Source organism: Lemur catta, chromosome 10 (assembly GCF_020740605.2).
Source record: "Lemur catta isolate mLemCat1 chromosome 10, mLemCat1.pri, whole genome shotgun sequence".
Lineage (NCBI taxonomy): Eukaryota > Metazoa > Chordata > Mammalia > Primates > Lemuridae > Lemur > Lemur catta.
Window position 1 is genome coordinate 84,795,154 of NC_059137.1, and position 25,758 is coordinate 84,820,911.

Here is a 25,758-nt window from a genome sequence, read left to right on the forward strand (position 1 = left end):
CCTCTGTTTTAGGGCATGGCAAGAGGTGGACATTCAGGGGTGGAGGGAAGAAGGCAGGGAGAAAGCAGGCAGTAGTCAGAAGGGGAAGTGTGGTTTAAAGAGAAGTTTTCAAACTACTATGTCTAAAGTGAACAAAGTAAAAAATTTTGTGTTTTGTGGAACAGCAGTAATTTACTTACATGTCCATCACTGATTCATGAAGTTATTCATTAGGTCAATCAGCAGTGAATGACTACTTACTCTATTCCAGGAAGTGGAATTTAAAAGAAAGAGTAAGACTCAGGGAAAGGTGAGGAATAACCTAAGTTTCTGGCATTCAATCCCTCTCCAATCTATTCCCCACAATCCAGCCAGATCATCATTTTCTACCTTCTTATTGTGAACATTATCAAACACAGAGGAAGGTGGGAGAAGGTTACAAAGCACACTTCCATGCCCTACAGCTTTAGGCATGGAACACATGACAACACATGAGCATCCACATGCTCACACGCTATCTTTTCCCCCAAACCATTTTAAAGTAACTTGCAGAGTTATAGCACTCTGATCCAAAATGCTTCGGCTGCCATCTTCTAACAGGTCTTTCTTCTCCTACATAACCACAATACCACTTAGCATGCCTGGGAAAATTAGAAAGATCCTCTTGCCTCAGCCTTCCAAGTGTCTGGGACCACACGCAAGCGCCACAACACCTGGCTAATTTTTCTATTTTTTGCAGAGATGAGGGTCTCACTCTTGCTTAGGCTGGTCTAGAACTCTTGGCCTCAAGCAATCCTCCCACCTCGGCCTCCCAAAGTGCTAGGATTTCAGGCCTGAGCCACTGCACCCGGCCTCCTATAACTTTTGTTATCTATTCAACAACTATGTATTTGTTGAATGAATGAATGTAGTCCTTTTTCCACAGTATGTCCCAAATGGGTGCTCCACACAACTACCAATAAAGTTATAATGTATTAACATTGCTGAGATTCCAGCACTTCTCCAATTAGAATTAGGTGCACACAGACTTCTGATCTTAACGCCTGTTGACTGTCTAAGGTTTCTCAAGAGATCAGATAACAAGAAACAAATCAAACCAACTTTTTAAAAAACTTTACAACTGACAATTCACATATTCCTGCCAATCTTCCAACCCTAAAACCAGGGAATAAATTACTAGCAATTACTATCTTGCTATTTTTAACTTTTTGTAAGAGCCCTTTTTTATTTTATTTGCTTTAGATTTCCTTTTATATAAATAAATATTTACCACTTATTTTAAATCTCAGTTTCTGGTGAATTTTTAATAGAATATTAATTATTATTCTGGTTAAAAAAATATAGTCTACTATCTTACCCATCCATAAGCAGTACTCCGTGCGTGCTCCTGAGTGACATCAGCTACGTAGGCAAATATCACAGAGAACGTGACTGAGAAGACTCCAGACACAGAAATCATCGCAAAATACCACCTATAAAAAGATTAGTTTAATTACCCAGGAGAGAGGCAGTGTATGTGCACTTTTATAACCCAAGCCAAATATATCATGTAAAGATTACAACTCAATAAATAAATAAATATACATGTATATGTGTATATACTTAAAGATAGAAAAATTAAAATCAAAATGGGGAGGAAGAAGTAGATACATACTAATTTTGTCAATACATGTAGTCTACAAAAGAACAGAAAAGAGTAGGAAAAAAGTGAAAGAATAAGGGGAGTTAAGTAAAAGTTATAGTTTTAAAGGTAGCCAACAGAATAAAAATTTTTCAAATTTCTTAGCTTTAAGTAAGAAAAAGACATACACAACAAATAATTTTAAAACTGCAGTCCCCAACCCCTAGGCCAGGACTGGTACCAGTCCGTGGCTTATTAGGAACCAGGCCATGCAGCAGGAGGTGAGGCACGGGAAGAGGGGGTGAGGGAATGAAGCTTTATCTGTATTTACAGCCACTCCGCATGGCTTCCATCACCTCCTGAGCTCCGCCTCCTGCCAGATCAGCAGCAGCATTAGATTCTCATAGGAGCACAAACCCTACTTAAACTGCACTTGTGAAAGATCTAGGTTGCATGATCCTTATGAGAATCTAATGTCTGATGATCTGAGGTGGAGCTGAAGTAGTGATACTAGCGTTGGGGAGGGCTGCAAATACAGATTCCCATTAGCAAAGAGGTTTGACTGTACAAAGACCATAATAAATCAATTGGTTGCAGACTCATATCAAAACCCTATAAGTGAGTGGCAAGTGACAATTAAACTGCATCTGGTGGCAGGCTTTATAGTGGCAAGTGAGCATCGTACCATCTCCCCCCCAACCCCCAGTCCATTGTCTTTCTTAAAACCAGTCCCTGGTACCAAAAAGGGTAGGGACTGCTGTATCTACACAAAAGCAGAAAGTATAACAAAAAAAAAAATTAATGTAATTGAGACCAAAAATTTCTATCATATACATAGATGATTTTTAGAAACCTAGTTAAAATATTAGCACAGAAAATCTTACAGACAAAAAGCAGGGTTTATTCCAGGATAAAAGAATATGAAAATATTTGTAAAATAAATTAAAAATATTAGAAAAATCTATTAATTAATCACATTAATAGCTCTAAGGAGAAAAAGCAAATAATCTCCATTAATGTTAAAATGTCATTTAATAAAATTTGACATTCATTCTTGATTTTAAAAAAATAATCTCTGGATAGAATAAGTATTTTTCAACCCAAAAGCTAGCCTAACACCTAATGATGAAACACTACAACATTTCCTTTATATATAAGAAGATACACCCACAATCATCACTTTTATTTAACATTATCCATTAGTCAATATAATTAGCAAAAGCAGTGAACAGCATGAAAACTGGAAGGAAAGAGGTAAAATTTTTGAGAGATGACAACATACCTAGAAAACCAAGCAATTAGAAGAAAAGAGCCCATTCTTTAATAGAACAAAAATAATAAAATTTATAGGAATAAAACTTAACAAGAAATGTATAAGATCTAAAGAAAAAATTTTAAGTTATCTACCAAAGGATATTTAAAAAGCCCTAACTCATTAGAAAAGCATAACATGACATGTTCTTGGACAAAAAGACTCAATACCAAAAAGTATTTTATAAAAATTCACCACCTGGGGCCAGGCTCACACCTGTAATCCTAGCACTCTGGGAGGCCGAGCCAGGTGGATCGTTTGAGCTCAGGAGTTCGAGACCAGCCTGAGCAAGAGCGAGACCCTGTCTTTACTAAAAATAGAAAGAAATTAGCTGGACAACTAAAAATATGTAGAAAAAATTACCCGGGCATGGTGGCGCATGCCTGTAGTCCCAGCTACTTAGGAGGCTGAGGCAGTAGGATTGCTTGAGCCCAGGAGTTAGAAGTTTCTGTGAACTAGGCTGACACCACAGCACTCTAGCCGGGGCAACAGAGTGAGACTGCGTCTCAAAAAAAGAAAAAAAAAACAACTCACTACCTGGTAAAAAATAAAATGATTATGGGTACCCAACAAATTCCGAATGTGACAATGCTGACATAAAATTCCTATGAGATAATCAAATGAAAATATTTTCACATGACCTCAAAAAGGAAATCTATTAATAGCATTAAAAACCAAAACAAACTTCCATATTTAAGTGTATTCTTCACATACGAAGAGTATGTCATCAACATGAACACAGGCCAAAATACCATCCTCTGGCATCCAGAAAACAACTAAGTTACATCTCACATGCAAATTGCAACCCACCTTTGGTAACTACATGGACTTGGGTCACAAGCTAAATGCTCTCTCCAATTTATCATGTTGCAGGGGGAAAATGAACCCAAATTCAAATTCATATTATAATTTAGAATAGGCTATCAGTCTGACTATACTATATACAAAAGTGACTCCGCCTATTATAATATAAACTGTTCACGTCAATGCCCCAAAAGCAATGAGCTGACAGTAACAATATATTTACAAAGTCAACTGAGCCACAGTGATGAGCCCACCCCCAGGATTAAGCTCCTATAACTGACATTATGGCAACAACAGCCACCTTACAGACATCTTTTATTTCTATTTCTTCAGCTAAGTAGCTTATCTCTGTAATGTCTTATATTTCCCCATTTATAAAATGAACATGATGGCAACTACCCAAACTGGCTTTCAGTATTACCAAAGACAGCAAATGAAAACACAGCTAAAACTGCTTTGGTTAAGTGCTCTGCAGATGGAAGTATAACTTACACATGACTCAAAAACAGTCACAATGTGAAGGCCCAAGCCACTCACCATGGGCTGATCCTCATCAGTGGAATTGGGAAGCAGGTAAAGAAGACAGTAATGAGGAGAAAGGGCTTCCTCCCCAACACATCAGACAGAGCACCTATGAGCGGGGCACTCAGAAAAGAGAGCAGGCCCTGGAGAAGAAAACAGAAGCAACAGTTAAATCTATAATATGATCCCCCAATTATTTGTAACTATTATTTTCTAAATGCATTAGCTCTAATTCAATTTATTGGCCCAAAAACAGAATAGATGAAACACTAAATACAAGCTGCTATTTTTAAAAAACATTCTAACAAAATTTTAAATGTGCTATTATAAAGAGAAGGAAAGGTTGAAAGAGCATGTTTTCTAGAAGGAATTAGAAAAGAGAAATAACATGAGATACACATACACACACACAAACACACCCACGTTTAGCCCTTAAGATGAACATACACCAAGCATATAAGTCAGAAACTTAAATCATTTTAATAAATACATATGGCATATGTATTCTGCACAAGTCTCTGCATTAACTGCTGCAATGAGGACACCCAAATGAATATATGCCATACACACTCCAAGGGCCTCACAGAAATAAAAAGGATGAATGTGCATATGCTAAATGTCCAAAAGAAAACTAGAGTCCTTGTCAATGAAAATAAAGGTTCTCTGCCTGATGAGTTTAGGATGAAGGAGATAATTCAACTTGAACTACAACAGAGTTGAGGCTGGGGGAAGTCTGTGTGGTGACAGGTAACCACAGAAGAAAGGAAGTCAAGTAACTCACATTCACTACTTGCCCCACTATTTGCCAGTCACTCTGCTGCTGGCCACTTTCATATGGATGGGGGTGGATAAGAGCAGAAAATGTTAATAAATAATGAAACAGGACATGAGTACATGGGTATTCGTTATATTATTCTCTACTTTTGTGTATTTGAATTTTCATTAAAATACATTTAAAAAACTACTCAGCATAGCATATAAATATTTAATAGGACACTCTAAAATCTGGCCCCTGGCACACGTCCTATTCTGTAGCTGCATGCAATACTTCTAATTTTCTGGACATACCACATTCCTTTGTGCACAGGCCCTTGCTGTGCCTGCGTGTTCTTCCCACGCTTGGACTCAGTAAAAACTGCTAGTCATTATTCCAAGCTTGGGGGAGAAGCACTTCTTCCTCTCTCTAGTCCCTTAGCTACATAAGCACAGTAAATCATACTACTGGGGCAGGGACAAAACAAACTTCCCCCACCTGGTACATATCTCTTCTGTTTTAATTTCAACACTCCATTACAATCACTTGTTATTCATCTATCTTTTCTGTTGGATTAGAAATTGGGAGTCAGGTCAGAGAGATGAGGTTTCTTTTCATCTCTGTACCCTTCCTTGGTGCCTATCATAGAGCCTGGTGAATATAGGCTTTCAAATTTGTTTGGTGACTTGAATAGAACTTCTAAGAGGAAATCAACTTGTAGAAGTTAACAAGGTCACATAGATTCTAATCCCCTATTGGCCACCAGTTAACCCAGGACAGCAGACACTGCAAACTGAAGGTAAATTGAAGTAAGGTTAAGAGAAGGACACAATGGAGGAGAGGCAAGCTGAAGAGAAAAGTTTTTTGGCTCCTCTGAAAAAACAAATTTATCCATGGCCCAGGAATCAAACCTTGTAGATCTCGAGTCACAGCAGACTTCTGCATGTGCCCTGCTCTCGTATCAAGACAGTAACAGATGGAGGAATAAATAATTTTCCTTTAACTAAGCACTAAAAGACTGCAGAAGCAAGGCTAAACTTTAAGACATGTGACAATCAGCTTCATGAATTTTAAAAAAGAAAACCTTTCACGTTGCTTCAAAATTAAGTATCAAAATACCTGAGTACCTACGTAGTATAAAACTAGTCCAGAAAATAATGTAAAAAATTTTAAGAGAGAAAGGCAATACAAACGACGACCACTACCACAATCACCACAAAACAGTAACAAAAACTTTTTAAGCACAAAGAACCCAGGAAAAGTTTTTGGACAGTCCTAATTTCAGATTTCATACAGTGCTTCAAACATGGAATGTATGTGATTTTTTAAAAAAAGGATATGAGAAGGCCAACTATATTTTATATATTTAAAATAATGTAGTTTTATAGAAAAAAAGATATTATCTTCTAGATTATTGATTTAAATTTTATTGTATTCCATTCTTTAAATAATATATCTTAAATTACCACTGACCAAAACAGACATTAAAAATATCTTCTAGGAGAACCTACTGTTTTATTAAGATGCCAAAATACAATTTACTAAAATACTTGACTCTGTGGAAAATTTATATTTCCTAAATATCAAATACTTTTTTCTGTCCAGAGCTATTTCTTTAATACCCAAACTGACCCTAGATCCCATTAGGCCATATTATCAGAGCTGTAGACTGACCAAGACACTTTGTCATTTGTTAATTGAGCAAGTACTTCATCAGTATTAAAGTTGCAGAGCACAATTTGCAAGAACAAAATGTTTAAACATTAAAACCAGACTGACACCAAAGCCCCAGTCTTAACCTTTTATATAGGCAATTCTCACTATTCATAGTAGTTATACTCTATAAAATCACCACAAACACTGAATTAGTGAATACAGAACCACTGCTTCTAAGGAAAACAAGGATGCAGAGTGTGGTCTTATTAGACCTCAGACGAAATGTGTACATCAGGAAACCCAAATTTTTCCCCTACTCTGAGCACATCTGTGAATGACGACAAAAGCACTGTACTGATTTTGGGGTGAGAAATAAACTTAAGCGAGTAGATGGATTCACAAATATGGAATCCTCAAGTAATGAGGATCGACTGTACTCATATCATGCAACCATAGCCCAACAAGTATCTGAATAAAACACGGTGTGGATGGCAAAATTAACCAACAGTTTATCATAGTCACTTTAGTAAAGTAAGCTTCCAAACAGTGTGTTTTAAGATGGCATAATTAATTGGCCAGTAATTCTGACATGGCCTTATAGGTTCTAATTCACAAAATAGCAATTAAAACTTGTTCAATTAAATGCAATTATCCAATAAATTGTTAAAAGCATACAAAGAATGGCAAATACAATTTATCTGAAACAAATATATATAAATTTTATAATTTATATAGCCATCATAAATGTTTCAAGCATATATTTTCCTTAACATATGCAGTGGCAAAATATTATACTAAAACAATTTAGGCCAATATCCTTAAAAAGCTTTAAAACTAAAACTAAACTAAAAATAGTTTTTAATTTGCTTCAAATACTGTTAGAAGGGAAAGGGAAGGGAAAGGGAAGGGAAAGGGAAGGAAGGAAGGAAGGAAGGGGAGGGAGGGAGGAAGGGAGGGGGAGAGAGAGAGACGAAAGGAAAGGAAAGGAAGGAAAGGAAAGGAAAGGAAAGGGAAAGGAAAGAAAGGAAAGGTAGAAAGGAAAGGAAAGGAAAGGAAAGGAAAGGAAAGGAAAGGAAAGGAAAGGAAAAGGAAAGGAAAGGAAAGGAAAGGAAAAGGAAAAGGAAAGGAAAAAGGAAAGGAAAGGAAAGGAAAGGAAAGGAAAGGAAAGGAAAGGAAAGGAAAGGAAAGGAAAGGAAAGGAAAGGAAAGGAAAAGAAAAGAAAAGAAAAGAAAAGAAAAGAAAAGAAAAGAAAAGAAAAAGAAAAGAAAAGAAGAGGACAAAGGGAAAAGGAAAGGGAAAGGGAGAAAGAAAATATAGGGCAAAAGTGTCATGACATTGGATTTGGCAATGATTTCTTGAATATGACACCACAGCACAGATAACAACAACTAAAAATATAGACAAATTGGGACTTCATGAAAATTAAAAAATTTTGTGAATCAAAACATAATATCAACAGTAAAAAGCCAACCCACAAAATGGGAGAAAATATTCACAAATCATATATCTGATAAGGGATTAATATCCAGAATATATCAAGAACTTCTAAAACTCACCACTAAAAACCACCTGCACTATGGCTTGAATGTGTCCCCCACAAAAATCAAGTGTTGCCAATGTGACAGTATTAGGAGTTGGGACCTTTAAGAGGTGATTAGGTCACTCCTAACAGTAACCAAACATTAAAGTATTTAAGTCCTTACAGAAGCTCAATAATTAAAGTTCAATAATTACTGAAGTTCAGTTAAGTCCTTAATCAAAATCTTGAATAAAGTGAAATACCTTTTCTTTCCTGTTTTCTAGATAACATTGTGGATGTCCATGGGCAAAAGCATAGCATGCTACTTACTCATCTTTAGGGTGTAAACTTAGTTGGTTTTATTTTACAGAACCACACTAAAATAATTTTATCAGCTTCTCCACAGCACAAAAGATTTGTGGAGTAACTTCCCTAAGAATCTGGAAGGACAAACTTCCATGGTATGTCTTTATCAGTGCTCTCTCATGAATTTTAGTTTTTCTTTTCAGCTACACTGCTTATAAATGGGTACTCAAACCACCTCACGCCAGATTCTTGAAGATATTCCTCTTCCTCTCAATGAGTATCAAAAACTTCAGTTTCAACCTTTATTTAAATTGCTTTGTTTTACATATAAGCATCTTCAAATCCTTTTTGAAAGTAGGCAAAGAATAAATAATATTCACAACAATTCAATTAATATTGCTCAAGGCTGTGAATCCAACAAATTACTATGACTGAATTCAGCAAATTACTAGTGCATAATTTTATTAATAAGTGTGTTGTTCAGTACAAAGTATAATTATGCACAGACTGACATTATCTAAAGTGGAAAAGACAATTTAGACCCTATGCCCATATACTTTACTGTAAAGTAAGACTGGAACGTACCACTATATTTTAACAGCCTATTTAAAAGGTTTTCTGACATATATCACATTACAATTGAAATAATAACTTAATGCTAATTAAATCAAGTGGTTGACAACTCAAAGTCATGGCTAGAGCATTGAGCCTAGCCAAAAGACTAAATATCCAACTAAATCCTGATCTATCTTTCTCCCTTAGTCTCAAAGTCTATCTAAAAAGAAGACAGTGGCAATTGCCTTATTCTGTTGATAGGCAGAGCAGTTAAAAGTTCACATAATAACTAAACCCTTTATAAACTGATGTGTACACATTAATAAAAATGAAGGGAGGCCTATAAAGTATTATACACTGTTTTTGCCAATAAACCATTCTATAATGATCTAATGTATTTGTGCTGTAGTTTATTCTGACTTTGGTACCCAGCTAAAAATTTACATTTCAGTCTCCAGAATAAATAGTAATTGTTTGCTTAAGTCACACTTAAACTTCCAGAGTTAAAATTCCTGGCTTTGGTTCATTATGAATCACACAAAAATTGTTCTTACCTTCACACCTTGAATGAGACCATTCATAAGGAATGTGTGTTGAGGAAATGTTTCATGTAGAACCTACAAAAAACAAACAAACATCAAGACAAATTTAAATGCAAGTTAAAGGAAAAGATTTCTGCCTCTGTCGATGGCAGGCTACATAAAAAAGATGAACCCTGTAATGAAAAATTACAAAATATCAATGAAATACACAAAATATCTTAAAAGTGCCAAGAGGCAACAAAATAGTGAGGCAAAATCTGAAGGCAAGAACCCAAAAAGGTAAGTCCAGCATTCAAAGTTGCCTTTGTCACAAAACACCTGCAGTAAAATAAATTATTTATTGGCTACTCTCCTCAACTACCAACAACTTTAAGGGGCTACCATTCCCCCCAACCCCCACTCTCCCAGCAAAGAGTTATACAAACTGTGGTATGGACCCAGCTTCATGATACCTAGGTAGTCAAAAAAACCTCAAGCCTTAAATTTGCATTATAGTCATTTTAAACAGGTAGCACCTCCAGATCCCTAGTAGAAAAAACCTAAAATCACTTCTGAAGACACTATACTCTGGGTTTCAAATCAACCATACAAATATGTTTTTAAAATATAATGACCAACACACAAAGATAACCATATACAAAAGGAAGTAAAGACACTATGAGCAAGAAACAAGCACCAAACAATAAAACAAAAGTAAAACCAAAAAAACGCACAAAAACAGACCCTCTTCAACTTCACATTTTGGAATTACCCAAAAGACTTTAAAATGAATATGCTTACTATGTTCTAAGATATAGAAGACATGTTTGAAACTTTTGAACTAGAATCTATACAAAAGTATCTAGCAGATTTAAAAGAGAACACAAAAAAAATCCAGAGCAGAAAAAAATATATTAACTTAAGAAGTCAACAGGTATGTTTAACATAAGATTAGAAACAGCTAAAGAGAGAATTACTAAACACTAAAGTAGGCTTAGTCTGTTTTGTGTTGCTGTAACAGAATACCTGAGTCCAGGTAACTTATAATCAACAGAAATTTACTGGCTCACAGTTCTAGAGGTTGGGAAGTCAAGTTAAGGGACCTACATCTGGCAAGGGCCTTCTTACTGCATCATTGCATTGCAAAAGGGCAAAAGAGAGCAAGAGGGAGCCAAACTTACCCTTTTATAAGGGTTTAATTCCACCCATGAGAGCAGAGCCATCATGGCCTAATCATCTCTTAAAGGTCCCAACTCCTAATACGATTACAATGGCAATTAAATTTCAACATGAGTTTTGGAACAGACATTCAAACCATAGCATATGCCAAAATAAAGTATCCAGTATGCAGTATGGAAAGACAAAAAGAATATAAAAAAGAGACACAGAGGATCTAATAAGTCCAACACAGGTTCTAGTAAACTTGTTCTGTAAGGAGAATAAGGCAGAGATACTTTGAGAGCCACTGACTGAAACTGTACCAGAACCAATGAAAGACATCACTGAAGACATTAAAATACCCTAACAAATTCTAAGGTGTATAAAAAGAAATACACACTCACAATCAAATTAACACTGCAGAAAACAAAAGGCAAATTTTTAAAAGGAGCCAGAGAAATAAAGACAGACTGCCTTCAAAGGAGCAACAGTTAGTTAGACTTATAGCTTCTTAACAGCAACAAGAGAACGCAGACAAGGAATATGCTATCATCAATGAAATGATGAAAACAAAACAACTACCAAGTGGAATTTGAAATTAAAAACACAATACCATTACATTAGCACCCCCAAAAATGAAATACTTAGGTACAAATCTAACAAAATATGCATAACATCTATATGAGGAAAACTATAAAACTGACAAAAGAAATCAAAGATAAATGAAGAGCTAGCTATTCCATGTTCATAATACAGAGATTCCATATTGTCAAGATGTCAGTTCTTCCCAACTTTATCTATAGATTTAAAGCAACTCCAATCAAAATCCCAGCAAGTTATTTTGTGGATTTCAACAAAATGATTATTAAGTTTATATGAAAAGGCATAAGACCTAGAAGAGCCAACAGAATATTCAAGAAGAAAAACAAAGTTGGAGGACTAACACTAACCTGATTTCAAGACTTAACATAAAGCAGGAGTAATCAAGGCAATGTGGAATTGGTGAAAGAATAGACACATAGATCAATGAAACAGAATAGAAAGCCCAGAAATACACCCACATAAAAACATAGTCAACTGACCTTTAACAAATAAGCAAAGGCAATACAATGGAGAAAAGACAGTCTTTTCAATAAACTGTGCTGGAACAACTGGACATCAATACACAAAAAAGTGAATCTAAACACAGGCCTTGCACCCTTAACAAAAATTAACTCAAGATGGCTGGGCGCAGTGGCTCATGCCTACAATTCTAACACTTTGAGAGGCGGAGGCGGGAAGACTGCTTGAGGCCAGGAGTTCCAGACCAGTCAGAGCAACATACCAAGACCCTGTCTCTACAAAAAATAGAAAAATTAGCTGGGCATGGTGGCACAGGCCTGTAGTCCCAGCTTCTCAGGAGGCTGAGACAGGAGGATTGTTTGAGCCCAAGAGTTCGAGGTGAGCTATGATGACTTCACTGCATTCCAGCTCAGGCAACAGAATGCGACTCTGTCTCAAAAAAAAAAAAAAAAAAAAAAAATTAACCCAAGATCATAGACATAAATGTAAAATCCAAACTACAAAATTCCAATAAGATAACATAGGAGAAAAATCTCGATGACCCTGGGTTTGACCATGACGTTTTAGATACAACACCAAAGGCACAATCCATGAAAGAAAAACTGATAAGCTGAATTTCACTAAAATTAAAAATTTCCACTCTGTGAAAGATACTGTTAAGAGAATGAAAAGACAAGCCACAAACTGGAAATATTTGCAAAAGACGTACCTGATATAGGACTGTTAACTAAATTTTACAAAGAACTATTAAGATTCAACAATAAGAATCCTAACAACCCAATTAAAAAAGGAGCCAAAGACCCTAAAAGACACCTCACCAAAGAAGATAGATAGATGGGAAATAAGCAGGGGCGGCACATCATATGTCATCAGGAAAATGTAAGCTAAAATAACGAGATACCATCACACACCTATTAAAGTGGCCAAAATCCAGAATATTGACAACACCAAATGCCAGGGAGGATGTGGAGCAACAGAAACTCCATTTACTGTTGGTGGAAATACAAAGCGGTGCAGCCACTTTGGTGGTTTCTTACAAAACTAAACATGTTCTTACTCCATAAGATCCAGCAGTTGTGCTGCTTTGGTATTTACCCAAAGGAGTTAAGAGTTATGTCCACACGCAAACCTGCGCACAGATTTTTATAATAAATTTATCCATGATTGCCAAAACTTGGAAGCAACCAAGGTGTCCTTCGGTAGGTGAATAAATAAACAAACTGTAATACATCCAGACTCTTGCTAAAAAGAAATTACCTATGAAACCATTAAATGACATAGAAGAACCTTAAATGCACATTAATAAGTAAAAGAAGCCAATCTGAAAAGGCTACATGCTGTATTGCATGATTTCAAATAGTTGACATTCTGGAAAAGACAAAACTATGGAGGCAATAAAAAGATCAGTGGTTGTCAGGGTTTGAGGAGGGAGGGATGAATAGGCAGAGCAAAGAGGATATTTAAGGCAATAAAAATGCTTTGTATGATACTATCTATGACAATGAATACATTCATTTTACATTTATCAAAACTCACAAAATGTATAATGGACACCAAGAGTAACCCTAATGTAAATTATGGAATTTGGGTGATAATGGCCTGTCAATGTAGGTTCATCAACTGTATCAAATGTCCCACTCTGATGGGAGATGTTGATAATGGAGGGGGCTGTACAAGTGTAGGGGTAGGGGATATTTGGGAAACCACTGTACCTTACTCTCATTTTTGCTGTGAACCTAAAACTGCTCTAAAAAAATAAAGTCTTTAAAACAATGAAATTAAAATCCAATCAAATTACTTCCAACATTTCCTCTAAAACATTACTTTCAACATTTGGAAAAAGTTTGTCATCTCTGCTTTTAGCACTTGAACTCTACTTGTACAGAAGAAAAACAAATAAAGGACACCAAACATATAAAGGGAAATAATAAGGTTCTCAGAAAAATCTTCCAAAATAACAAATTCCATCGGATACAGAGATATAGAAATTTTCTTTAAAGAAAAAACTAATACAAATCAATATTAGAACTGTTCAATAACTTAATCTGTCACATGCATCACAAAATTATGGTCAAACACAAAACACAGAAGTCAGCATTTTTTAAAAAAACATTTCTCTCATCATGAGTATGCCAGTTATTAATCCATTGTCTCTCTGCCCCACATTCTCCCTTCTATACTCTACTCAGGCAGACCAAGTCTAAGAGCCTATAGACATTTCTCAGTCTCCCCTTGCCCACTGGCTTCCTCTTAGCTTCTGTCAGTGGGAAACAGAAGGTCAGGGGAGTGCTGGTGACAACTGCCCCAACAATTCCAGGGGTGTCCCTCATGCTGTCAAAGGGGCAGCAGTGCTGGTCCTTCCCTACCCCTACTTCAGACCTGCCCTATAACAACTCTACATGGAACACTATGCAAACATGCATTCTCTGCACCTAGGAATAAGAGACAATCTTTTTAATTTAGCAAAACAATACTCAAGAATGAATGATAGGCCGGGCGCGGTGGCTCACGCCTGTAATCCTAGCACTCTGGGAGGCCGAGGCAGGTGGATCGCTCGAGGTCAGGAGTTCAAGACCAGCCTGAGCAAGAGTGAGACCCTGTCTCTACCAAAAATAGAAAGAAATGATTTGGACAGCTAAAAATCTATACAGAAAAAATTAGCCGGGCATGGTGGCACATGCCTGTAGTCCCAGCTACTCGGGAGGCTGAGGCAGTAGGATTGCTTAAGCCCAGGAGTTTGAGGTTGCTGTGAGCTAGGCTGATGCCACGGCACTCACTCTAGCCCGGGCGACAAAGCAAGACTCTGTCTCAAAAAAAAAAAAAAAGAATGAATGATAGATTATGAATGATAGATTATATGTTTATGTGTTTATTGAGTTGCACATTAAACTAAATAGATCTAATGGAATTTCTGGCAGTATGGGGCCATTTCTGGGCAATCAAGCCACCATGCAGGCAATTCCTCTAAAAACTTTCAATATGTACTTTTAAAAACTTTTCCATTGCTTCCTTTACCTCCCTCCTCAAAAAGAACACAGTGAAATCTTATTGGAGAAATAAGTAAAACAAGCCCATAAATTCTTTTTTAAAAAGAATTTTTAAAAATTTTTTAAAAATTTTAAGGCTTTTAAAAATTTTTTTAAACACCTTTTTTTAAAAGGCTAACCTTCATAAATTAAAGCAGTTTTAAAGAAAACAACATACTATATTCAGACTATTATGATAAGTATAAAAACCAAAATAAAGTATATAAATAATTTAACTACAAAAGACAACTATTATCGGGATAAAGTAAACCTAATGAGAATAGGTGTGCTAAATATTTCAGATAAGATCAAGGCTTTCACTTTTAACATCTCTCCACATAAAAACAAATCTCAGGGAAGATATTTCTTTTAATTAAACATAAAATAAAATGGCATTTCTTATTATTTTTTTAAAAATAACTTTAGAAAGTTTTGAGAATTGATCTGTCTTCCAATACAGCACAGCTTAGAAATATCTGTATGTATGTAAACATTATATACAAATATACACACAGCTGTGGTTCTCCACTTCTACAGATATAACAGAAAAAATATGAAATTAAATTTATAGTACCCCTGGAAAGCCAAGAATAATAAGGCATTTCTCAGCTAGGTGTGGTGGCTCATGCCTGTAATCCCAGCACTTTAGAAAGCCAAGGGAGGAGGACCACTTGAGGTCAGCCTGGGAAACAAGCAAGATCCCGTCGCTACAAACAAATTTAAAAATTAGCTTGGTGTGGTGATGCACTCAGAGGCTGACACACTTAGTTACTCAGGAAGCTGAGGCAGGAGGATCCCTTGAGCCTAGGAGTTCAAGATTACAGTGAGCTATAATGGCACCACCGTACTCCAGCCTGGGACAGAGCGAGATCCTGTCTCTAAAAAAAACTAATTAATTAAAATAAAATATGTGGACATAAAAAAGGCTTCAGCCAAGGCAATCTTGAGGAAGAAGAACCACACTACAGAACTTATACAAGATATTACTATAGAAATTAACACAGGATTGTGTGGGCACAAGGACATATAGATAAATAGAATAAAATACAAAACTTAGAAACAAGCCTGTATGTACATGGTTGCCTGATTTATGATGGATTTGACACAGTACAGCAGGGAAAGAATTTTTTCAATAAATTATGGTGGTTCAACTATATATTCTTATGGAACCAAAATTAACTTTAACCCCTACCAAATGCAATGATCTTTTCTAGATGGAGGATAAATCTACATGGGAACAATAAACCAGTAAAGCTTTGGGGTAGAAAAAGGTTTCTTGAACAGGATTTTTAGAAGGCATTAACAATAATGAAAAATTAGCTGAATACATAAAAATTAAATTTAAACTTAGTGTCAACAAAAGACACTAGTCTGGGCATGATGGCTCATGCCTATAATCCTAGCACTATGGGAAGCCAAGGCAAGAGGATTGCTTAAGGTCAAGAGTTTTAGATCAAGCCTCAGCAAGAGCGAGACCCCATCTCTACTAAAAATAGAAAGAAATTAGCCAGGCAACTAAAAATATAAAAAATTAGCTGAGTGTAGTGGTACATGCCTGTAGTCCCAGCAACTCAGGATGCTAAGGCAGGAGGATCACTTGAGCAGGGAGTTGTGAGGTTGCTCTGAGCTAGGCTGACACCACCATAGCACTCTAGCCCAGGCAACAGAGTGAGACTGTCTCAAAAAAAGAAAAAAAAAAAAAAGACACTATTAAAAGATTAAAAAGCAATCCAAAGATGAGGAAAAGATATTAGCAATAATAAATATATGTGTTTGTATAAACACACACATATACATGCCAAAAAAGAATTTGTATCCAGAGTATATAAAGAACTCCTACAAAAAATAAGAAAAAGGCAAACAATCCAATTTTTTAAAAATGGATGAAACACTTGAACTGAACTTCATAAAAAGATAGTCACATGGCCAATAAATATGTAAAGGAGGTTAACTTCAATGATCACTAGGAATATGCAAATTAAGACCACAATGTACCCACCAGAATGGTTAAAATGACATATAAATTGTTGATGAAGCTATAGAGCCTGCCTGGTTGAATGGTAAACTGGTTCAACCACTGTGGAAAACTTTCGGCAGTACATACTGAAATTGAACACAACCCTGCATTTTACTCCTACATACATACTCCAAGAAACACCTATACGTGTTTACCAAAAGACATATGCAAGAAATATCACGGCAGCAATATTTCTAATAGACAAAAACTGGAAATCCATCAACAACAGAATGAATTTGTGTGAACAGTCTCCAAGATCACCTCTAAGATCAGTAATTCGCTAAAAGGATTCAGAGGACTCAAAAATCATTATATTTACAGTTTATTACAGCTTAAGAAAACACAAAGCAAAACAGCAAAGGGAAAAGGGACATCAAGCAAAGTCTGGAGGAACCAAGTCCATGCTTCTAAGAGCTCTTTCCCAATGCGATCATGCAGGAAGTATTTAACTGCTCCAGCAATGCCATGTGAAGTATTGTCTACTTGGGAAGCTAACTAGAGCCTAGAAGTCCCAGGCTCAAGTCACCCACACATCCCTGGCTGAAAGATGCTGCACATAATCACAAAGGAGACTTTGAGAGAATCTGACAGAGGGCAAAAGATAGGAAAGAACTGAAAATGGCCTGAAGTTAGAATGCACTTTTAACTCACATTCAGATCCATCAGTGGAGAGTGGAAACTTCGCTGGCTTGAGGTGTTTAACCATAATCTCTAACCAATCTTTGGCTGATCCCCAAATTATGGACATAGAGATCCCAAGGGGCAAAGCTTAAAAGTAAAAATAAGAAAAAAAAGAAAAACTGAAAGGAGACACCAGCAGCTATATATTGCACAGAAGACCTCACAGATTTAGTACAAGCAAAACAAAAACAACTTTCGGTGGGGGGGAGGGGGGGGGTCCAAAGTTGCAAAAATATTAATATATTATCTAAATGTACAACTTTCAACAAAAAATGATGAGACATACAAAGAAACAAGAATATATAACCCACTCAGGAAAAAAGGCAGTTAATAGAAACAGTTTCTGAGTGTCCCGAGATGCTACAGCAGACAAAAACTTCAAAGCAGCTATTATAAATATGTTCAAAGAACTAAAGGAATTGACATTTAAAGAATAAAGAATCTCAGGAAAACATGAGAATTACTCAGTAAATAGGCAATTTCAATAAAAATACAAAAATTATAAAAAAAGAAATCTGGACATTCTGGAGTTGAAAAATTAAATAATCAAAATGAACAATTCACTACAGGGACACAACAGAAGATTTACAATGACAAAAGAAAGAACCAACAACCTTAAGGACAAATGAACAAATTCTTCACCCAGAAGAATAGAGAAAAAAATTGGCCAAAAATAATGAATAGCACCCTCAGAGATCTATGAGACATTATCAAGTGTAAAAACACATATGTAATGGGAGTCCCAAAACGAGAAAAGGAGCAGGAAAAGTATTTGAAGAAATAATCGTCAAAAAATTCCCAAATTTGATGAAAAACAATAATCTACAGAATCAAGGAGCTCAGTAAACCCCAAGTAAAATAAACACAAAGAGATCTACACCTAGACACATTATAGCACAAACTGTAGAAAGACAAATAGGAAATCTCTAAAGCAGCCAGAGAAAAAAATGAATTACCACAGAGGGACTGATCCACTATTCTGTAAAGGTAGATAATAAATATTTCATAGTCTGTATTGCAACTACTCAACTCTGCCACTGTAGCACAATAGCAGACAAATTCTATGGGCATGGTTGTTGTCTAATAAAATTTTATTTATGGACTCTGACATCTGAATTTTATACAATTCTCATGTGCCACCAAATACCTTCTTTTGATTTTTTAGCAATCATTTAAGTATGTAAGAACCATTCTTAGCACACAGACATCACAAAAGCAGGCAGTAATGGTCATAGCACCATTAGAAAACTATCAAAACCAAGGTAAGCATAGAACACCTTCTGATTCCAGAAAGCAAGACAGTCTCCATGTGCCTGTAGTTAGAAAATTTACTTTACTTCTTTTTCATGTGAAGAGCAAATTACTCAACAAAGTCCCTGTGTACTGTGACAAAAATGCCTACCAAGCAGTCCTATCCCATTCCGGCCACTCCAACTCCTGAAAGGAAACAATGATTAAGTGAAGGATACAGGAAAACTGGACAGCAGAGCAAATAAGGGACTGATGAGAGAAGCCATAGCCGCTGAATGGACATATCCCTTCTTCCTGACTTTCAACATATAAGAAAATTGAATGTGGCAGGAAAGCATTCAGAGAGCATTCCTTGGATCATCAGATCACCACATGAAGGGGCAGTATAGTAGGGGATACTGAGTCCTTGAATCTTTAGCAGGATTTCAAAGTAAGCTTATAAAAAATTCTTTACTTACAGGAACTAAGTACTTAATTTAAATATATCTGAAGACATTTAAATTAGCTTAATTAGATCACTTCTTTTACAATAAACTAAGGTTAGGGCATTTAAGAGGATGCATATTTTGACTATAGCGTAGAATGTCAGGCAGGAACATAAGAGAGAGGCCATTTTATGTACAAACTACTACTATTATCATTACTACTACTAGAATGTACAGTCACTGTGTAAGCCCAATTTTATAAATTTGCTAAATTTAGATCAAGGGAATATGGGTGTCCATTTTTCTTTAAAATTTTCGTAGTTTTGAGATTTTTTCAAAAAGAGTTAAGTACAATTGTTATTAAATACTGAAACTTGCAAATTTCTCAATGTCTAACAATAAGTTGTTTTAAAGCCATTCAATAAAAAAACGTTTGCAAAATGGAAAGCACTTCACAACGTTTAAAAGAAAAACAAAAGAATCATTTAAGCACCTAACAACTCAAAAAAAATCAAAAGGCCCTTAACGTATCAGCACAACCTTCAAAAACTACTATTTTTCACTAGTCCTACACCAACAGAATAAGCACGTCTACTAACTCAGCAATACTCCTACCAGGACACTTCATCGTAACCAGATCTCTGCAAGCAGCATTATCTGAGTTATCTACTCAGAAAACGTAGAGGTAGTCGTAGAGCAGCATTTTAACTGCCTCGAAGACTACTTCCAGGGTCTACCAGTGAGACAAAAATCCTAGAAAAATTATCTCCTTTGGGTAGTTACAAGATGCATCAGCAAAATCTATTAAAATTAATTAATTAAAATAAAAAGAGATCTGACAATCTGGTTGAGGGTCAGAACAGCCAAAGGATTTCACCTGCCTAGAAGGAGGTTTTGGAATTTCTGACAAGGCATCAAATATATTAAGGTATTCTTTCTTCATTTCAATTTGAATTCTTCCAAATCACAGGATTATTTCTACATTAATAAAACTGCTGAGCCACTACAATAGACTACAAGCAACTGACTACAAAACTCTCAACTTTGTAAACTAAAAGAGTTGCCGGGAGGGGGAATCAGAGAATAGGAGAAGGAGGGAAGGGTGAGAAAGGGAAGGGGGAGGACAGGGAGAAGGTGGAGGATGAGGGGAAGAGGAGGATGAGGGGAAGAGGAGGAGACGGGAAAGGGGAAGAGAGGGAGAGGAAGGAGGAAGGGAGAGGGAAAGGAGGAGAGGAAGGAGAGAGGAGGGAGGGAGGGAGAGAAGGAAGGGGGTAGAAGGGGGAGAAGGGTAAAGGAATGTATGTTGGTAGAAATGTAATATTATGCAGCCTCTATGTAAAACAGTTTGGCAGTTCCACAAAAAATTAAAAATGGAGAGTTCTTGGAGGAAGATGGTAGAATGGAAACCTCGAACACAAACACCTAATTCAACAACTATCCATGCAAGCAAGCATCTTCAGAAGAACCAAAAATCAGGTGAGCAATCATACTACCTGGCTTTAACATTATATCAAGGAAAGAGGCACGTAAGAGGGCAGAAAAGACCATCTTGCATTGCCTTTGCCAACCCTTCCCCATCCCCCGGCAGCACCCCAGTGGAGAGAGAATCTGTGTGCCTGGGGAAGGGAGAGCGAAGTGACTGTGAGGCTTTGAATTGAAACTCGGGGCCCCCATGGCACAGGGGAACACAGCACAGGGCAGAATTCTGCCAGTGCCCACAGAGGGAACATTTTGACCAACCCCATCAGAGAGAAATCCTCCACCTTGAAGCCTGAGTTCCCATTAGCTCCCCACCACCAGCAGAAAAAAACAAATGTGGGGCCTGGACTAAATTCGTAAGGCAGTCAGGCCAGAAGTGCTGCAGTCCTTGTGTTAGAGTAAAAGGCTAGGAGACAGGGCCGAAACTGGATACAGGAGCTTACAGAGTGGGTACAGCTGTTAAAGTAAACAACCCTCAGGCAGAAGCTAACTAAGGGGGCTGATAACCAAAGGCAAGAACCCACTGCAACCACCTTGTCAGCTATCTCTGTCACTCTACCTGTACTTTGGCTAATTACAGTATCAGTTGCCCTGCGGTTTTAAAATTTGTCCACCCTTGATATTGCCATGACAGTTCCAAAACAACCATATAACCACACAAACTATGAAAATGAGAAAGAACCCAATTCTAGAAATTACCCAATTCTAGAAATTACTACCAAAATTCTTAGTAAAAGCCAACCCCTTAGCCTTGAATATTCCTTCCTTCGGAAAGACTTTGAGAGATCAAAACCACTCTCACCTGGGGGAGCTGCTCTTTTCAAGCCTGCCTACTCTCTTCTCTTGAGAGCATACATTCGCTTTCAATCTTTTGATAAAACACTACTTGCTTGGCTTACATGGTGCATCCTGAAATTCTTCTCTCTTAAAGATCACCAAAAACCTGGAAAAACCCTCCACTTGGAGGCTGCTAACATTTGGGCAATTCCTGTCACTGTGCTGACTCAAAGCAAGTGGACCTGGGGTACACATGACCCAGTGAGACAATAGCTGCAGCAGCCAAGCCAGTGCCTGTGTCACTCCTCCTCCAATTACAGGCAGTATGGCTCAGGAAAGGGAGGAGTTTCCATTTGAGGAAAGGACAGGGAAGAGCTCAGAGGACTTTGTTTTGCAACTTGGGTACCAGTTCAGCCACAGTAAAATAAAGTACCAAGCAGACTCCTGAGGCCCCTGAGTCCAGGCCTTAGGACCTGGATAGCATTTCTGCACCCATGCTGGGCCAGAAAAAACATGTTGTCTTGAAGAGAAGGACTCAGTCCTGGCAGGATTCACCTTATGCTGACTAAAGAGCCCTTGGACTTTGAATAAGCGACAGAGGTAGCCAGGCAATAGTCACCACTGGCTTTGGGTGAGGCTTCACCGGCTTCAGGTGTGACGTGGTGCTAGTGGCCATGAGGCAGTGCCCACGTCACTCCTCACCAAACTCCAGCAGCCCAGCAAAGAGAGTGAGGGAAGAGAGTGAGAGAATTTGCCTGGTAATCCAGAGAATTCTCTTATATCTTATCCAAGCTCATTAAGGCGGTACCACCAGGAGTCTGCAAGAATCACAGCATTACTGGGCTTGGGGCACCAGTGCCCCACAGCTGCAGTGATCAAAGACTTAAACCACAATACTCAATTCCCTTTGAGTATCTGGAAAGCCTTCTCAATAAGGACAGGTTCGAGCAAGCCCAGACTGTAAAGATTAAAATAAATACCTAATTCTTCAATGCCCAATCATTAACAAGCATGAAAAACATCCAGGAAAACATGACCTGACCACTTGAACTAAATAAGGTACTGGTGACCAATCCCAGAGTCATGGAGATAGGTGAGCTTACAGACAGAATTCAAAATAGCTGTCCTGAAGAAGCTCAATGAAGCTCAATTCAAGACAACACAGAAAAAGGAACTCAGAAGCCTATCAGGGAAATTTAACAAAGAAATTGCAACAATAAAACTCAAGCAGAAATTCTACAGCTTAAGAAGTTTATTGACAAACTGAGAAATATGCATCAGTCTCTCAACACAGAATTGACCAAGCAGAAGAGAGAATTAGTGAGCTCGAAGATAGGCTATTTGAAAATACATAGAAAAGAAAAAAGAATAAGATGGAAGCACACCTATAAGATCTAGAAAACAGCCTCAAAAGAGCAAATCTAAGAGTTACTGGCCTTAAAGAGGAGGTAGACAGAAAGAGAGATTGGAGTAGAAAGTTTCGCAAAGAAATAACAGAAACCTTTCCAAACCTACAGAAAGATACCAATATTCAGGTACAAGAAGGTCATACAACAACAAGCAGATTTAACCCAAACAAGGCCACCACATGGCATTTAATAACCAAGCTCCCAAAGGTCACAGATAAAGACAAGGTCCTAAGGGAAGCAAGAAAAAAGAAAAAAAATAGCATGTAAAGGTGCTCCAATATGTCTGGCAGCAGATTTCTCAGTGGAAACCTTACAGACCACGAGAGTGTGGCATGACATATTCAAACTGCTGAAGAACAAAAACCTTAACCCTAGAATATTATATACTGCAAAAATATTCTTCAAACATGAAGGAGAAATAAAGATTTTCCCAGATAAACAAAAGCTGAGGAATTTCATCAACACCAGACCTGGCCTACAAGAAATGCTAAAAGGAATTCCTTCATCTGAAAGAAAAGAACATTAATGAACAGTAAGAAATGTTATGAAAGTATACAACTCACTGGTAACAGTAAGAAAACAAATATGGAATATTCAGTTGCTATAATTGTGATATATAAACCACGTATGTCTTGAATAGGAAGACTAAAAGAGAAACCTATCAAAAATAACATTTTGAGAGATAGTATAAAAAGATATGGATAAAAACATCAAAAAGTTAAAAAGCAGGGGAAGATGGAGTTAAAGGATAGAATTTCTGTTAGATTTTTCTTTGTTTGTAAGCAGAGTTGTCATATGTTTAAAATAATTGGTTATAAATGTTTTTTTACAAGCCTCATGGTAACCTCAAATAAAAAAACCTACAACAGATACACAAAAAATAAGAAGAAATTAAAACACACTACCAGAGAAAATCACTTTTAATAAAGGAAGACAGGAAGAAAGAGAGGACCACAAAGCAATCAGAAATAAAATAACAACATGGCTGCAGTAAGTCCTTACCTATCAATAATAACATTGAATGTGAATGGAGTAAACTCTCCAATCAAGAGACACAGAATGGCTGAATGGATAAAAAGACAAGAGCCAACTATATGTTGCAAGAAACACACTTCACCTATAAAGACACACATAGACTGAAATAAAGGGATGGAAAAGATATTCCAAAATAAAGGCATGGAAAAAGATATTCCATGAAAATACAAACCAAAAAAGAACAGGTGTAGCTATGCTTTTATCAGATAAAATAGATTTCAAGACAAAAACTGTAAAAAGAGACAAAGAAGGTCATTATATAATAAGGAAGGGGTCAATTCAGCAAGAGGGTATAACAATTTTAAAATATAAATGTGCCCACAACTGGAGCACCCAGATATATAAAGCAAATGTTATCAGAGCGAGAGAGAGAGAGAGACCCCAATACAGTCATTATTGGAGACCTCGGCACTCCACTTTCAGCATTGGACAGATCATCCAGACAGAAAATCAACAGTGAAACATTGGAATTAATCTGCACTATAGACCAAATGGATGTTAACATAGATTTACAGAACATTTCAACCAATAGTTACAGAATTCACATTCTCCTCCTCAGCTCATGGATCATTCTCAAGGATAGACCATATATTAGGGCACAAAACAAGTCTCAAAAAATTTAAAAAAAATTGAAATTATACCAAGTATTTTCTCTGACCATACTGGAATAAAACTAGAAATAAATAATAAGAGGAACATTGGAAAGTATAAAAACACATGGAAATTAAACTATATGCTCCTGCATGACCAGTGGGTCAATGAAGAGATTAAGAAAGAAAATAAAAAATTTCTCGAAACAAACAAAAATGAAAATACAATATATTAAAACCTATGGGATAAAGTAAAAGTAGTAATAAGAGGACAGTTTATAATAATAAGTGCTTATATCAAAAAAGTAGAAAAGCTTTAAAGAAAAAACCTACTATTGCATCTCCAAGAACTAGAAAAACAAGAGCAAACTGAACCCAAAATTACTAGAAGAAATAATAAAGATAAGAGCAGAAATAAAAGAGATTGAAACCAAAAAAATACAAAAAGATCAACAAAACAAATGCGGTTTAGACAAGATAAACAAAATAGACACACCTTAAACCATACTAAAAAAAAAAAAGAGAAGACCCAAATAAATAAAATCAGAGATGAAAAAGGAGACATCACAACTGACACTGCCAAAATCCAAAGGATCATCAGAGACTACTATGAGCAACTACATGTCAGTAAATTGGAAACTGTAGAAGAAATGGACAAATCACTAGACACACACAAGCAACCAAGATTGAACCAGGAAGAAATCCAAAACCTGAATAAACCGATAACAAGTAATCAAATAGGAGTAATGAAAAGCCTCCCATCAAAGAAAAGCCCAGGACCCAATGGCTTCACTGTTGAATCCAACCAAGTATTCAAAGAACTAATACCTTACTTAAACTATTCCAAAAAATAGAGGATGAGGGGACACTCCCAAACCCATTCTATGAGGCCCCCATATCACCCTGATACTAAAACCAAAGACATAACAAAAAAAGAAAATCATAGGCCAACATCTCTGATGAACACAGAGATGCAAAAATCCTCAACAAAATACTAGCAAACAGGATTCAACAACACATTAAAAAGATTATTCATCATGACCAAGTGAGATTCATCCCAGGAATGCAAGGATGGTTCAACATATGCAACTCAATCAATGTGATACATCATATCAACAGAATGAAGTGCAAAAACCAGATGATCATTTAATTGATACTGAAAAAGCATCTGATAAAATTTAACATGCCTTCATGATTAAAAAAACTCTCAAAAAACTGGGTATACAACCAACTTACCTCAACACAATAAAAGCCATATATAACAGACACACAGCTAGTATCATACTGAACAGGGAAAAA

At 36.6% G+C, this 25,758-nt stretch overlaps 1 protein-coding gene across 3 annotated transcripts in view; it reads right to left on the reverse strand.

The window, feature by feature from the left end:
* The window catches only part of MFSD14B (major facilitator superfamily domain containing 14B), a 55,773-nt gene that overhangs the window by 16,952 nt on the left and 13,063 nt on the right, over positions 1-25,758 (reverse strand). For all 3 annotated transcript variants that reach the window (XM_045562281.1, XM_045562282.1, XM_045562283.1), the window contains exons 3-5: positions 9,583-9,645; positions 4,254-4,381; positions 1,337-1,451 (exon numbers count right to left, since the gene is read on the reverse strand). In XM_045562281.1, coding sequence (XP_045418237.1) covers positions 1,337-1,451; positions 4,254-4,381; positions 9,583-9,645 — 306 coding nt within the window. The remainder of the gene's footprint in view (positions 1-1,336; positions 1,452-4,253; positions 4,382-9,582; positions 9,646-25,758) is intronic.